This window comes from Xiphophorus couchianus, chromosome 22 (assembly GCF_001444195.1).
Source record: "Xiphophorus couchianus chromosome 22, X_couchianus-1.0, whole genome shotgun sequence".
Classification (NCBI taxonomy): Eukaryota; Metazoa; Chordata; class Actinopteri; order Cyprinodontiformes; family Poeciliidae; genus Xiphophorus; species Xiphophorus couchianus.
In genome coordinates this window covers 19,214,221-19,228,450 of record NC_040249.1, presented here as the reverse complement: position 1 = coordinate 19,228,450, position 14,230 = coordinate 19,214,221, and the positions used below count along the sequence as shown (strand labels likewise).

Genomic DNA, 14,230 nt, shown 5'->3' with positions numbered 1-14,230 from the left:
TAAAAAAGCTGAGCGTCTGTAAAAGAGACTGTTTCATCCCTGTAGACCACAAACAAGATTCCTTTGCAACGCAGCAACCAAACAGGCCACAAGCCAAGTAGAGCTGAAGGCGGTGTACTAGAAAACTTTTTTTTCTACATCAATGATAGTAAATATTAACAGGCAATACATAGCTATTACAGCTGAAACGACTAATTTGATTAATTGTTATGAATCGATTATTTAAATAATTGTCATCTAATTTATCAACAAATTAATCATTAACTGGAGTATACAGGCTCAATATAAATTTAAGAAATAATGTAATGTAAATATATTCCACCCAGAATTTGTAAAGTGGCGTAGTTACAGTTTCATCCAGTGTATATTCTGTATAAGAAAATCTCCTATCCAGCATCTTTTGCTGTTCAAATATTAATCAGGTAATCAAAAATAACAATCAACAAATTAGCCCTGTACACTGTTAGAAGTGTTGTTTTAGCTGCAGATGCATCTGCAATTTACTAAAGGAATGCTGTGTCATTGCATTTTAAGTAATAAAATCCTTATTTTCGTGTTTAAAAAAATGAATGGACATGCTTATTTGCATCTCTTAACGTAATTCAAATGTTGTAAAAAAGGCTTAAGTGGTTAAATGCAAAACCTGCAGAATGTGCCAAAAAAAATTTCAAAGCCATTTTATAACTTATGAACACACATCAAACATTTTCCTTGCTTGAATAACATTGTTTCTACATGTTTCCATTATAAAGAGTAGGTAAAATAAGATGTTTTAACAACATCAAACAAAAATAGGTGCAATATGTTGGCAATTAATCACACACGAGTCATCCACTGTGTCGAAGCAGAGAGGTTTGGCTCTGATAATCGAGAAAGTCAAGCCAACATGAAATGAGGGTTGAGCTTTACCTTTCCACCATTGTTTCAAGAAATGTCAAGTATCAGAGCCAGAGAAAAAGGAATAATGCATAATTTAAAGATATCAAGAAAGATATAAACAGTTTGTATTAGCATGCAGAATCAGAACCAACGAGTAGTAGTGACTGGGTTTCTAAAAGGACTAACAGAAGCGTGAAGACAAATCCTCATCTCCTTTGGAATTGTGACACTCAAGTTGCTATTCGAGCTCTAGTTTGTTTTGGAGTTGCAATAAGTGTTCTTCAAACTACACTATTATCTCATCTGGGTTTTCAACAGCTTGCTAACCCACAAAATATAGTAAATTATATGCTTATGTATTGAACTGATCAAAGGAAGAGTCCAAGGAGAGGATTAGCCTTACATGAAAGCAATTGAAAATTACTTAAAGTGCACATATCAACATTTTTTATGACAAAAACCAGTAATAAAATGTTCTTTTTTGCTATTTGTACCATTCAAAGTGTAAAATGTCTGTTGATGTTACACAGATCTTATAAAAAATGCATAACCAATCTCTCCAAATGATAGTCCGGAGCAATTAGCCATGATAATTAGTTTCAGCTGCAGCTGGGTTTTTTTTTAGGTCTGAGCCAAATGAAGGAGAAAGCATTTGACTGCAGCAGCCATTTCATTGTATATTAGTATTTTAACTTCATTTTCATCCATCACATATGTAGCATATCATTAGCTTTAGGTCACTTTTTAGAGCCAAAAAACAAGTAATTATTAGAAACTACTTATGACCGAACACAGTTTGATTGATATCGTAGAGTAACAATGATGATTTGACAGCTAAATCGGCTAAAAGTCTCAGCGGTAAAAAAAACTGACCAATTATTAACAAAATCTCTGCATGACTTGCGAATAAAGCAGGAGAATGTGGACATAATCTCAGTGCTGTCAATGTTTTTGTGTTTCAAGTTCAAGTCATTCCTCACGGACTGGGATCACTACAAGGTGCTTTTAAAACTTTCCCTATGCTGCTGATTCAATAGGTCTCAAAGGTTCTCCCTTCAGAAAACATTCGTCCTCCATGTCTTCTAATCACTAGATAAACTGTATTGTAAATCTTTACTTTGCTTCAAATCCAGCTGAAGCTGTCCGTCACTACTTGTCTTTGATGGATATTGAGTTGCTTTTAATTATTCATTCGTAGATTTAGATTAAAAATTATTTTAGAGACAGATATTCCAAAATACACATCAAAACAGACTATTAATCCAGAAATAAAATAATTTATGTCTGTTTTTTGTTAAAAATACATGTGGAAAATTATTAATGTCCTTCTAAATAAGTAATGGAAAAACATTTCAGAGAAGCCCTTATTAGAGTTTGGAGATTTGACACGTTGAGGTTTGATACAAGTCAGGACTCCAAAACATTTATATTATGTTCAGCCAGAAGAAATCTTAAAAAATGTGGTGTGAATAATTTGGGCTTAACTGTAGGCATTGATATCTGAGTTCAGCGTCCTAAAAGTAACTTTTTTTACTCTCTCACAACTTTTAGCTAAATTTGCTGCTGCCTTGTGTTATTATTATTTTTTTTTACAGATATTTAACGTCTTAAATTAATATCTGTATCATGAGCTTTAAACCTGAACACAACTGAAAATGTTTTAAAATAAAACTGATGATATGTGCCCTTTAAAGTGGAAACAACAACCAAAGGACAAAAGCAAGTGAATTTATATACCTGGAAGCACCGTCAAAGTAGCAGTTTGATAGGAGATCCCAATTGAATTACCCGCCAAGCATGTATACTCCCCAGCATCCTCATAAGTTACATTTGGCAAGTAGAGAACTTCTATCTCCTTATCTGTGGTGTTAACACCTGCGGTCTGGGGGAAGAGAAGAGGAGGAAGAGGAAATAGAGAAACAACAGAAACAGAGAAAAGAAAAAATATGAGACCCACAACACCAAGAAAGAAGTTAGAGGAACTGGATAGTGTCCACCGTTAAGATCCTGTGTAGAACTGAGTATGGGAGTGAGGACAGGTAGAAGATAGATCCCAGTATTCCACCAAAACATGTGAAAATAAAACAAACACACCTAAAACAAACCCAAAAGATACCCATCACCCACAGAACCTGCTAAACCCACACACATGCATAAACACAGAGATCATGGAGAGCACTGTGACACCATACACTTTCTGGTGAAAAGCTCTGAGGTGAGTTACAAAAAGAAAAAAGAGATCATCATCTGGTTATTCTGGTCAGAACAGTGCTTCCATGGCGACACCAATCCAAAAGTCGGTGGCAGCTGAAGGAAAAGGGAGTAACATTTGGGAGAGGGAATGTCCTTGAGACCATCAACAGCACCACCACAGAACAGCAGGGAAACCCACACCGGTAGAGGGGAGTTGAGGTGGTCTTGGGTGAGGGTGGAGGGTTACCTGGAATGACAGTGAGCCAGCACGACTGGGTGACTTCCCCTATATAATTGGAGACTTTACAGATATATTCCCCAGCATCTTCCTCTGTGACATTGGTGAGGATGAGAGACTCCATGTCTGTGCTGTTAATGCCTGATCGCTGCAAGCCATCAAACAAAATGAGCAGATAAATCAGGCACAGGACAACGTCACCACTGCAGCTGCTATACACGGACCTGCAGGAATCATCTCCAAAATCCAGCCAGAAACTACAAAAATGACCCATTAAGTTGGAATAAATTAAAATAATTGTGATTTAGTCTTGACAAACATTGAATATATTTTCTCAATGTTTTATGGATGTGATGTTCCTTGCAGACATCACAATGAAAGGCAAACCACATTTAAAGGAAAAATGTCAGAGAAAACAATTATTTCAACTTAAAAGGCAAAAGTGTACATAAAGTTAGGGGGAGGGATATAATGGGTTTCTTATATGACTTCTCATAAAATACAGTAAATTACAAAGCAAGAGGGGGAAAAAGTGTGGTTATGATATAAAAATGGATACAAAGGGATCTACCTTTAACACTTTGACGTAGGGGTTTCCATCAGGCCTGTACCGACTGCCGTTTACGCTGACGTGTTTCAGCCACTGGATGTGAGGCTGGGCGTCGCTGTAGACCTTACACTGGAATTGGGCGTCCTCGCCAACGTGTACTGTGGTGTTGGCGGGCTGTCCAGCCTGGAGGATAGGCCTGTGTGGTGACCGTTCTGTTGAAGAAGAAAACAATCTATCTTTTCTACGCTCATTCACCAGTCAAAAAGAAGGTAGTAGAATTATGCTGCTCATGGAGTTGCTCTGTTACGTCAGTTCTGATTTGTTCTTGTAGGCTCAGACAGTTATTACGATGAGTAACGATGTCAACAAGGTATTGTTTTTAGAAGTAGAAGCTGCTAATTGGCATTGCAAAATCAAATGAGATGGATTAGCAATGCTTCCTAACAACTGATTATGTCATCCAGTACATGCTGGTGTGAAATATCGTCTCTGCTCAGAATTTAAGCTGTTAGCATTTCATTACAGTCTTGCCCACAGCATCACCAGAGAGACTCTTTAAAGATACTTGGATTATATGAGTTATGACAACATTTAATTTTTGTTTGGAATAAAGTATTTTTGAATTAAAAATTATTGTTCTTTCACTGAGCTTAAGTGATACTTGAGGATCAGGATGTTTTATGGTTAATAAATGGTCTACATGCATGTTTTGGAGAGTTCAGCACTAACTGCATTCTTCTATAAACTAAAATTTAGCTTGTGTACCCAAACAGAGGGAGACCTGGGGAACAATACCCCCTTTCAAACACCATCTAGCTTTTACAGCTACCCCCACAACTCCCATACTGTGACATGACTCATGAGCCCAGCAGAGCCTTTCCAAAACAAAACCGCAAGGTAGGTGCACTGAATTTATTTGTACGTGTATGTTTATGAGTTTTGGAGTTAGTCATCAGCCAATGTCAGGGGTGGAGATTCTACATTTAATACAAAGAAGAAAACTGTCACAAACTACCATTTAAATTCCAGGATGCAAAGACTTCTACTGTCTTTTTTTCTTTTGCTGACTTTTCTGAAATCTGTCAGATCTTATGACCCCCTTCTTCCTCTCTCCAAAACCAAATCTCCTTCTTTCTGTGCATTCTTAGGGTTTGCCTTGTTTATTGCCTATCTTTCTTTGCCCCAATTTTCTGGCCCTCTTTACACACTCAAACTTTTCATGCTTCCAGAGGGTGGAGACATCAAGCACTCTGTAAAACCTAACAAAATTAATTAGATTCTGGAGTGCTACGACTAAAACAGTAAACACCTCCGTTTTAGGCGTCTGTAACATTTAACATTTTCCACAGTTTGACTGATTTATTTTCTTCAGATTTTCTCTTGATTTTTTTGTGATTTCATATGATTAACAATCACAAAGCAGCATATAGTTGCAAAGTGGCAAAGAGATAAATGATTTTGAATTTATTTACATATAAGTATGTCCTGACCGATAACTAGATCCTAAAACTAATCTTATGATTTGTGGAGTAGCCTGGCAGCATTCCCTGCTGACCAGTGAAGGACTTTGAACTCTGAGTAACCTGGCAGCTCTGCTCAAAAGGGTCCGGGGAGGACAGAGACCCAGGAAAATCTCAGTGTGGCACAGGATTGCATGTGGCTGCCAGTGATGAATAGCTGCGACATGCCATGTGTGTCAGCTTGTAGCTGCCTGACTGCAACCCTTAGTCCAGACTCCAGCTTAAACCAGTAAAGTCTGGGTGTTTTTATTTCTAAAAGCTGATCCTACAGCTCATTTGAGCGACAAAAAGTCTGATTTAAAAAAAGGCTTTATTTGTCTCCATTTTGCCTTGTTTTTTCCCCCACCAGTCTAATGGTGAAAAATGAAGCCAGAGGTTGCAGGGGGCATGGAAGAAGTTTACTGTTCTGCAGTAAAACCGAACAAAAAACAATATTCAGTTAGAAGTAGAGCTTCAGCCAACTCCAGAGAGAGGAAGAGTATGGGGCCTCAGTTGGGGAGAATGTGTGAACATGTGTTGGCCGTAACCTGTTTCCGTGATGTGCCTATACATTCACATTGTACAAATACCCTCCGGTATTCAATTCCAACCTAATGTGGTGCAAATAATGCTGCTAATTTCAATCTATAGAACGATAAAAAAATAATGGTAATGTGAAAAAAACATCAGAAATAACTCCACGTATGGATACAGACTGCAGTCCCTTGGACTACTCCACTCTGTTCTGGTAATCTGTGGTTCAATGACCAGGCTTTAAAAAAATAACTCCATCATAAAATTTTAACAAGTGCTGATGGCTCACAAAGGGATGAGTGGCAGGCCCAAAATAGATCAGGTCCACATTGAATTAAGCAAGCAATGTCGGTGTGGACAAACATACATTGATCTACTACTGTTATCCCACTGTTGTCCCTGTCATTTCGTGATTTTGCGAATGGAGTAAAAAACACTTCTTCTTGCATGCCAAAGGTCAGCGAACTGGAGCTGACAGAGTTGGGGCTGAGCTCATCATGTCACCTGAGTCTGCTTTAAAGGGTATGTTCATTTCAGTTTATCTACTTCAGGCTGGTCAAGTGAATTAACAAGATTCCACTGAGAAAACAGCATCAAACTTTACAACTCCTTTCAGAGGTGGAGATATTTAATACTTGAGGTTTTATTCCCAAACTTCCGTTGATATGACATTTGTCTGCTACAAAGGAAGAAATATAGGGGAATATTTTCACAGAACTTCATGTCAAAAAATCCAAACTATCTGTCTGAGGTAATTTAAAACTAATTTCTGTAAAACAGATTTGTCCAAACTTTTTGTCAAGTTAAAAATAGCCATGGACCACAATATTTTTAAAATGAAAATAATACAAAATCAAAATGAAAGAAAAACATGTTGTCAGTACTTATCATAATTGTCAAGTTGAACATACTCATACTTAAAAGTTTAATATTTCTTGTTTTTAATTAATTTGCTGGATGTTTGTGATCCTACATACTATGAAAAAAATAAAACAGCAAATAAAAGACAAGTGTGACATTTTCTAATGTAAGTAAATACTCAGTTGTCTGTGAGAATCTGGCCTTAAACATTCTATTTGTAATTGCATTTCCTGGCAGTTGGGGGCCACAATAAATCATTCAAAGGATTGCAAGCAACCCTTTGACATCCCTGGTTTAAAAATAAATATTCCAATATAAAATAATGAAAGCTGCACTGAACCTGATGACACATTCATCTTTGCTTTCCACACTCTTGGCAGCAGAGAGCACAGGTGTGCTGTGTATCCACCGCACACCTGTCCAATTAAACAGCATGCTCACACATATTACCCTCACTTACTGTGGGAAGTTTTTCCCTACCAGTTCTCTACCCTCAACAGGAGTACTGACCCACTACATCCAGAGTGTAGGTGTGGTTGATGGATCCAAATCGGTTCTCCACCAAGCAGGTGTAGTTTCCCTTGTCCGATGGAACCACGCTCTCCATGATCAGGGTCCAGTGCTGGAGGCGCACCTGTCGCCAAGATACAGAATCACTGATGTGAGATTAGCAGACATGAAGGAGCTAGCAGTGAAAGAAAATAAGAAAAAAGAGATGTTGTTGTGTACTAGCTGAACTAGCATAAGTCATCTTGCAAGTAGTACTTGTAAACCTGAGTATAAACTAAGATGGTATTTGTTTAAAAATGTTTGAGCACCCATGGTGTAATTTTTGTCTTTCTCTATCATTGTATGTGGAACCATCTTCATAGTGTGAGCTGTTTCAAGCATGCAGTTTTAAAATTATTTGCAAATGTAGTTTCTAGCTTGCATAGAAATCACAGGTGTAAGCAAACAATGAGGTTTCCATCCATACACTAAAAAGAGACACTGTAGCTACTGCGTGTACAGGCCTACATTTCACACAATGGAGAGGTAAGGCCATGGGGCTGGGCTCAGGTACAGCTTTTGTCAAACATTTATTGACAAGAAGAGAGGAATGAAATGCCTGCGGTGTAACTGACAGCATGACTGTATCATTTCTGGTGCTGATTTTTGTCTTAGTTGTAACGAGGGACTGAAAGTCAAAGGCGAAGAGACTTCAGTAGCAACCCAAACATTATCTGGGTCTAACTTTTTCTGGCCGGCAGACTCGTTGAACATCACTGGTCATTTTGCTCAAACAAAGGGGAAGTAATTTGCACAAAGTATCAAACTATCAAAATATCAGCCACATATATAGTCATCAACAGAAAATATGTGTATAACATCTTAATCTAAATTCATATTTTATTACAAAAACACATAATGGCAATTTGTTTTTGGCATTCATTTGAGGGCATAATCCTATTTCTTTAAAATAGATGTGACCACAATTATATTTCATATTGATTAAATCACATGTAGGAACCATTAAATAGTTTGAATAAGTTACTTATAGTGGATGTTTTTCTCTTTGACTAAGTTGTTAACAAGAAGAACCAAGAGTTAAATAGGATTACCTTTATTGCCATCAGAAACATGAGAAAAATGTTCAGCTTGATAAAAATCTTCATTCTTGTAGTAAAAGCTCATAAGTTAGATTAGTAAAAAGTCAAAGGAAACTTTAAAAGTAAAGCAAACTTGACTACTCTTTTTATATTTCAAACACATATTCATTCAGTAAACTGACACTTTATTATCTCTGGCAAATCACTCCACATCATGTGGATGTGAGATGTGCAAAGTCTACATTTTAGCTTAATGTAATCAAATATATCATGTACAAAGGCTGCACAATATCAATATCGCAAATGTCTACAGTGCAAAATAGTTTACAAGTCAATGTAACATTTAGCCTGTTGGACAGAATCTCAGCAGCAGATCCTCACACAAGGCACTTGCACAAAACTGCTAAAAGTAAGAGAGTGATGGAAGCACAGATAAAAAGGAAAACAGCCATATATTGCAACAGATATTGCCATAGCAATATTTACCGATATTAGTGCCATCGCCGATTTTCTAATTTCATGGAATCCAACCATGTGCATTCCACCAGCTATCACTAATTCAGTTATATTTTTGCAAGTTCAGGTAAAACTGGTTGCTGTGAAATAGCTCTGATACAATTGTGTTGCCATAAAATCTCAGGTACAGTACAGAGTTACAACCAGCGGATAAAATGTAAAGCAGCTTTTATTTTTCCTATAAAGCAATGGGATTGTACACCTATGAGTATGTAAACAGATTGCTGATATTTTGCTAAGCTTTTAATTGAACTCTTTAAGTCTCTGATGAGAACAATAATACTAATTGTTGTCACCGGTAATGGGATTATCATTAGCAGTCTTTAGTATTAGTGTTAACATTGCAGTAATGATGAAGTGCAATTTCTGGTTGTGCATACATACAGATTTATTCTGTTTATTTTAGTCTTTCTTTGTGAGTCTGCTGTGTCAGTGTTATGTGAGAAACGTAGGTTTTTAACTTTTATATAAATACAGTTAATCCGAGGGTTAAATTAATTAATTATTAGGAATCTGCATTCCTGATAATTAATTACTAAAAAGGTATTACAGAATGGAAGGCAAAAAGAGGAAAAAAGGGAACTGGGATTATATTAGTATTAGCAGTTTGGTGGATTAGTGTTTCCCCTACTTTATATCCTCCCATGCGGTCCTCTTGGCGGAAAGGCCTGCCGTTTTTAAGCCAACGCAGCATTGGCTGGGGGTCTCCTCCTGCAGCACAGCGGAACTTCACTGTGTTGGCAGCTGGCACTGCATGCAACTTCTTCTCCATCTTCGCTGATGAAGTCCAGTATGGCGCGCCTGCAACCAGATAAGCCACGTTCAGTCATTTCCTGACAGTGTCGACTGTTTCAACAGCTTGACTTCAGAGGAAAATGGGCTGGCTTAGTCCAGAGGCATGAAGGAGCGTGTCTGCAGAAGAATCCAACCTGAACCGTTCTTAAAGAGGCCCCCTTTTTTCTTGGCAATACTAGACAAACTGCAGTCTGCACAACATGACCTAAAGCTCTGAACTTCCACGACTTAACAAAAACACACTTTTCCTGTGGGCTCTGCAGGGAGCAACAAAAACCAAAAAAAGATCAGCTCTGAGGGGCTGGGCGTTGCTAGAAGGGTAATCAGACCATCACATTCAATTTTTATCTCAATCCACTTAACAGTTTTTTTCCTCCTCCTACTTCCTCCAATTACCATAGCTGCCCTGTAAATCACTCAGCTATATATGGTTGAAATAGCTGGAGGAACTTATCACGCCTGAAAAATCATTATGTCCCTCCTTTGGAGAACATTTCTAAAGCTTTTTAATAATGAAATGCAGTCCCACCATTGCACATATTGATATCTACTGTCTTACTTGTGTTTTGTGCTCATTTACTCCCAACCTCTGTCTCTCAGTCAGCTGGATTTTCTTTCCCTCTCTCCCTCTGCACCTGGGACTGTGATTGTCTAAGCAGATGGGACTGAAGACTGGAAGAGACACTCAAAGACAAACAACAACCCAAACGGTCCTCCACACCATCACTTCCTCTTCTTTTGGCCAGAGTCCAAGCGACAGATGAAATACCCACATTTAACAACGCCATGATTCATCAAAGTAGCAATGCCCCAGGAGAATATTTGCTCCAAGATTTACTCCTGGATGTCCAATCTGTGTACAGATCAACCGGACATGTCCAGCATAGTTGGACAGCTGTGTCAAAATTGCATTCCCTTCCTCAATGGATTAAACTACTTTTTGCCTACGAACGGACGCAAGGACGAAGATTCCTGCTAAATCTTCGTCTCTGAGTTCCTTCACCTTAATATGCTAACTCCATCTGCAAACAGAGAGATAGATTTGGAAGAAGGTTGCTGTCTCTCTGCATAGCAACCTTTGACCTACACCTGAAGCCCCAGACAGTACATCGAGTCTCGACTAGGTGAAGGCTGCGGTTTCCCATGCTCTCTGTCCAAAGGGGCAGGAACTTCAGACCTCTCTACAGATGAAGCCAAACTGCCTTGCTGAGCCGACTGCTGTGGCCCCTCATCGGCCCCTAAGCTGTGTGCATCCGGACTCCTGCTCATGCACGGCTGTTTGTCCTCAGCTGGCCTCGGATAAGTTGGGGTTATCTAACTCCGGCGCTGAGTCAAGATTTTTTCACTCAAAGTTCCTACAGATGTATTACAGTTCACTTGCTCTTCCTATAACACAGATACAAGCTCCACTTGCAATGTTTCAGGTGTTACTGGCAAGTCAGCAAGACAACGATGAAATAGTTTCGATCTGACTGAGCTTGAGCCATTCTGCAAAGAATGGGCAAAACTATCATGCTTTTCCTTTCTATTTAGGGGTATCAGAGCAGATACCCCATTTCCACTTTACAACTACAAACATCAATGTGCTTTGCACATTGATGTTTGTATTGATATATATATATATATATATATATATATATATATATATATTGCACTTCAGATCTTAAAATACAAACAAAAACATAAGGTGCTGCTTTGTCTTTATTTATTACGGAAAGTTCCAATAAAACACATTGATGTTTGTGGTTGTAAAGTGGTGAAATGTGGAAAAAATTTAGAAGTGTAAATACTTTTGCAAGACACATTTACACAAAAAATTAAAGACAAAAAAGGATCAAATGAAATTAGAACAATGTGGTAGAGAAAACAGAAAGCAGAGCCTCCACATTCCCTTCACCCACTGCATCTTAGCCAACTTCCCTCTCCCAGCTCTGTGGAAACGCTTCCATATCTCCTACTATTGCTCCTGATAGACACTCTGGTACAGTTTTCATCTATTTTTAAGCAACTCCAAGATGTTTGCGATGCTTTTTCAGCTCAATATGAGAGTTCCACAAATAAAGTCACGGATATAAAGCTACACCCCACCTTTTTAACTCTCACTCCCCCATTACTTCCACGCTCCTCCTGGCTACAGTCCTGGCTGTCCGGCCAAGTCTCAACGCCGTCCTCACAGAATTCTTGGTGCTGATCCAACACCGCTCTCTCACCCTCTTCTTCCTCCCCTTCCCGCACTCTTTAAATAATATTCTCGGTTTTGAATTTTCTGAAACACACACGGCGAGAAATTGCAACTGTACTGCCAGAACAGCTTGTTCTTTGTTTCCAAACAGCTTCCTATGACCATAGTGGTCGAGCTTTCCCCTCTCCCTCCATTTTTTCCTGTCTTTCCCTCCTTATTTAATGCATTTCAGGCAATTACAGTCAGCCCAAAAGTGGAGGAGGAGAACTCATGGCGAGACGCGATGCGTGTGGAGAATTTTAACAAGATGTGGAAGCCCTCATCGTTACTTCAGCCTCTCTTTTGTGAGTGTGTAAGCAAAAGCAGACATGTGTAAACTGCTATACAAACTTGGATAAAACTTTCTCTTTCTCACACACACGCACACACGCATAAACACCAGCACACATTGGGTCCAGGTGGGTAACTGGGTCCAGATGGCCAGCTTTCATAATGGATGAGCACAGCTGACTGATTTGGCTGGCTTGCTGGTTGGCTCCTTGAGGCCTCACTACCTGGGAGACACTAGCTGAAGGAATCTCAGGAATTCCTGTATTCCCTCAAGCATCTAGCCTGGAAGACACACACACATGCACTCCCCACGATCTAACTGTATAAGTCCAGACAGGAACATGCAGAGAAATGGGTGAAGGCGGCTTTTGTTGTTGCTAACAGCTGCCTCCGCCCAAACCCCAAAGACAAAACTCAGTTTTTTTTCTTTCTGCTGTTTCTTAGTGACATGTGGACAGCCTGGTCTGTTGTAAAAGGAAAACGCAGCAAAATTTGATAAATAATGTGCTTTTCTCAGTTTGGCTGATTTGTTTATAAGTAATCCACGATGAATGAGTCACTGGGTAATAAATATGAAGTGAAGCATAGGAGAATTTTTGTTGTCAAAATGGGAAAGACAAGAGAGCATGCCTTTCAACTGAGGCAGATGAGTGTTGATCTTAATTAAACTGGATAAACCAGGGCTATTACTTTCCTATGATGACTGAAGATTATTTTCCTGCTATGCAAAGTCAGCAGGGTCGTGAGAAAACGCACTGTTGGGAGTATGTAAAAGCACCAGAAATGCCCGTTGGTAAGCATGGTGGAGGGTCTGTGATTCTGTGGGCCTGTATCTCTTCTAAACTGGCAAATTGTTAGAGCACATGGCTTCCTTAGCTCATTAGAACACCAGAAATATCAGTACACTATACTAGAAATCCATGACGTCTTATGTCTCTGAGGAATACAGCTAAAATATAAATTATTCATACCCCTTACTATTGTAGTCGGGAATCTGGCTGGGGAACTCTGAAAAAGTAATATTGCTTCCAGTCAGAAAAAACATTTTGCAGAGGTAAATCCCCACTGAGATAGAGGTCAAGTAAGACATTATAACACAGCAAAAATAAAAGTGAATTTATTTAGGGCTGCATCGTCTGTCTAAGATTGTAATCTGCAGGTAAGTGATGAGAACTCAAACTCATTCAAACTCACATTCATTTGCGACTTACTAATTTACCCGCAGGCTATCCACCCTGTGTCCTTCAATAACTCTGTAATGAGGCATGACTAACCTCCTACTATCCACCCATCCACCTCCAAACCGTCACTTCTGCTCTGCTCTGACCTGTCAAGTCCCTCTGACTCACCTGTGATGTTGACAATGAAGCAGACCGTGTCTTTGCCCTCACTGGTGCAGGCGTACAGGCCCGAGTCCTTGGGCTTGACATCACGGATCTGCACCACCTCCTGTTCTACCAGCGTGCGGTTGTTGGTGCCCAGAGAACTGCCATCTTTGGTCCAAGTGATGGTTCCCTTCACTGGCAGAGGACACCTGAGCTTCAGCACCTCGCCTGGGTGTACTGGAGACTCCATGGGCTTAGAAATTTGGCATTTGTTTGATGGATCTGTGGAGCAAATGGGGAAAGAGTAGGGGAAGTTTGAAGTTGGGGAAGGAGAAAATGGGGTGCACAAAGAGGAAAGGGAAAATATGTGAGAAGATATAAGCCATAGTTTAGGAAACGACTCCTCACACAACTCTTAAAGGATTGACATGAATCAACATTTGCAATAGGAAGGCCAGAATATAACTACTAGTTTCCCAGTCATTTGTGAAAAGATTCCATTGAAGCCCAGATCTGTTTTCAGTTCTTTGCTAGGATGAAGTCAAATAGAGGAGGAAGTTCATATTTTTCAACATAAAGTACTCAACAAACTGTAGAAAGTAGTCAGACCACTCAAGTTGCAGTGAGCCGCACAGGAGAGAACCCTACCCGATGTGTCCCTCCCAAGTTACGAATGCTTCAGACAGAGGTTAGGGCAGGTTAGCAAGTAAAAGCAGAGACAGACATTAAAAATATGACT

General features: G+C 39.3%; 1 protein-coding gene across 6 annotated transcripts in view; it reads right to left on the bottom strand.

Moving 5' to 3' along the window:
* fgfr2 (fibroblast growth factor receptor 2) overlaps positions 1-14,230 on the bottom strand; it is a 56,178-nt gene that overhangs the window by 18,402 nt on the left and 23,546 nt on the right. For 4 of the 6 annotated variants that reach the window (XM_028007460.1, XM_028007462.1, XM_028007464.1 and 1 more), the window contains 5 exons: positions 13,516-13,773; positions 9,491-9,660; positions 7,265-7,388; positions 3,882-4,072; positions 2,617-2,761 (listed from right to left, as the gene is read on the bottom strand). In XM_028007460.1, coding sequence (XP_027863261.1) covers positions 2,617-2,761; positions 3,882-4,072; positions 7,265-7,388; positions 9,491-9,660; positions 13,516-13,773 — 888 coding nt within the window. Of the gene's footprint in view, positions 1-2,616; positions 2,762-3,319; positions 3,459-3,881; positions 4,073-7,264; positions 7,389-9,490; positions 9,661-13,515; positions 13,774-14,230 lie in introns of all 6 variants that reach the window. The other 2 variants (XM_028007461.1, XM_028007463.1) reach the window with 1 other exon arrangement.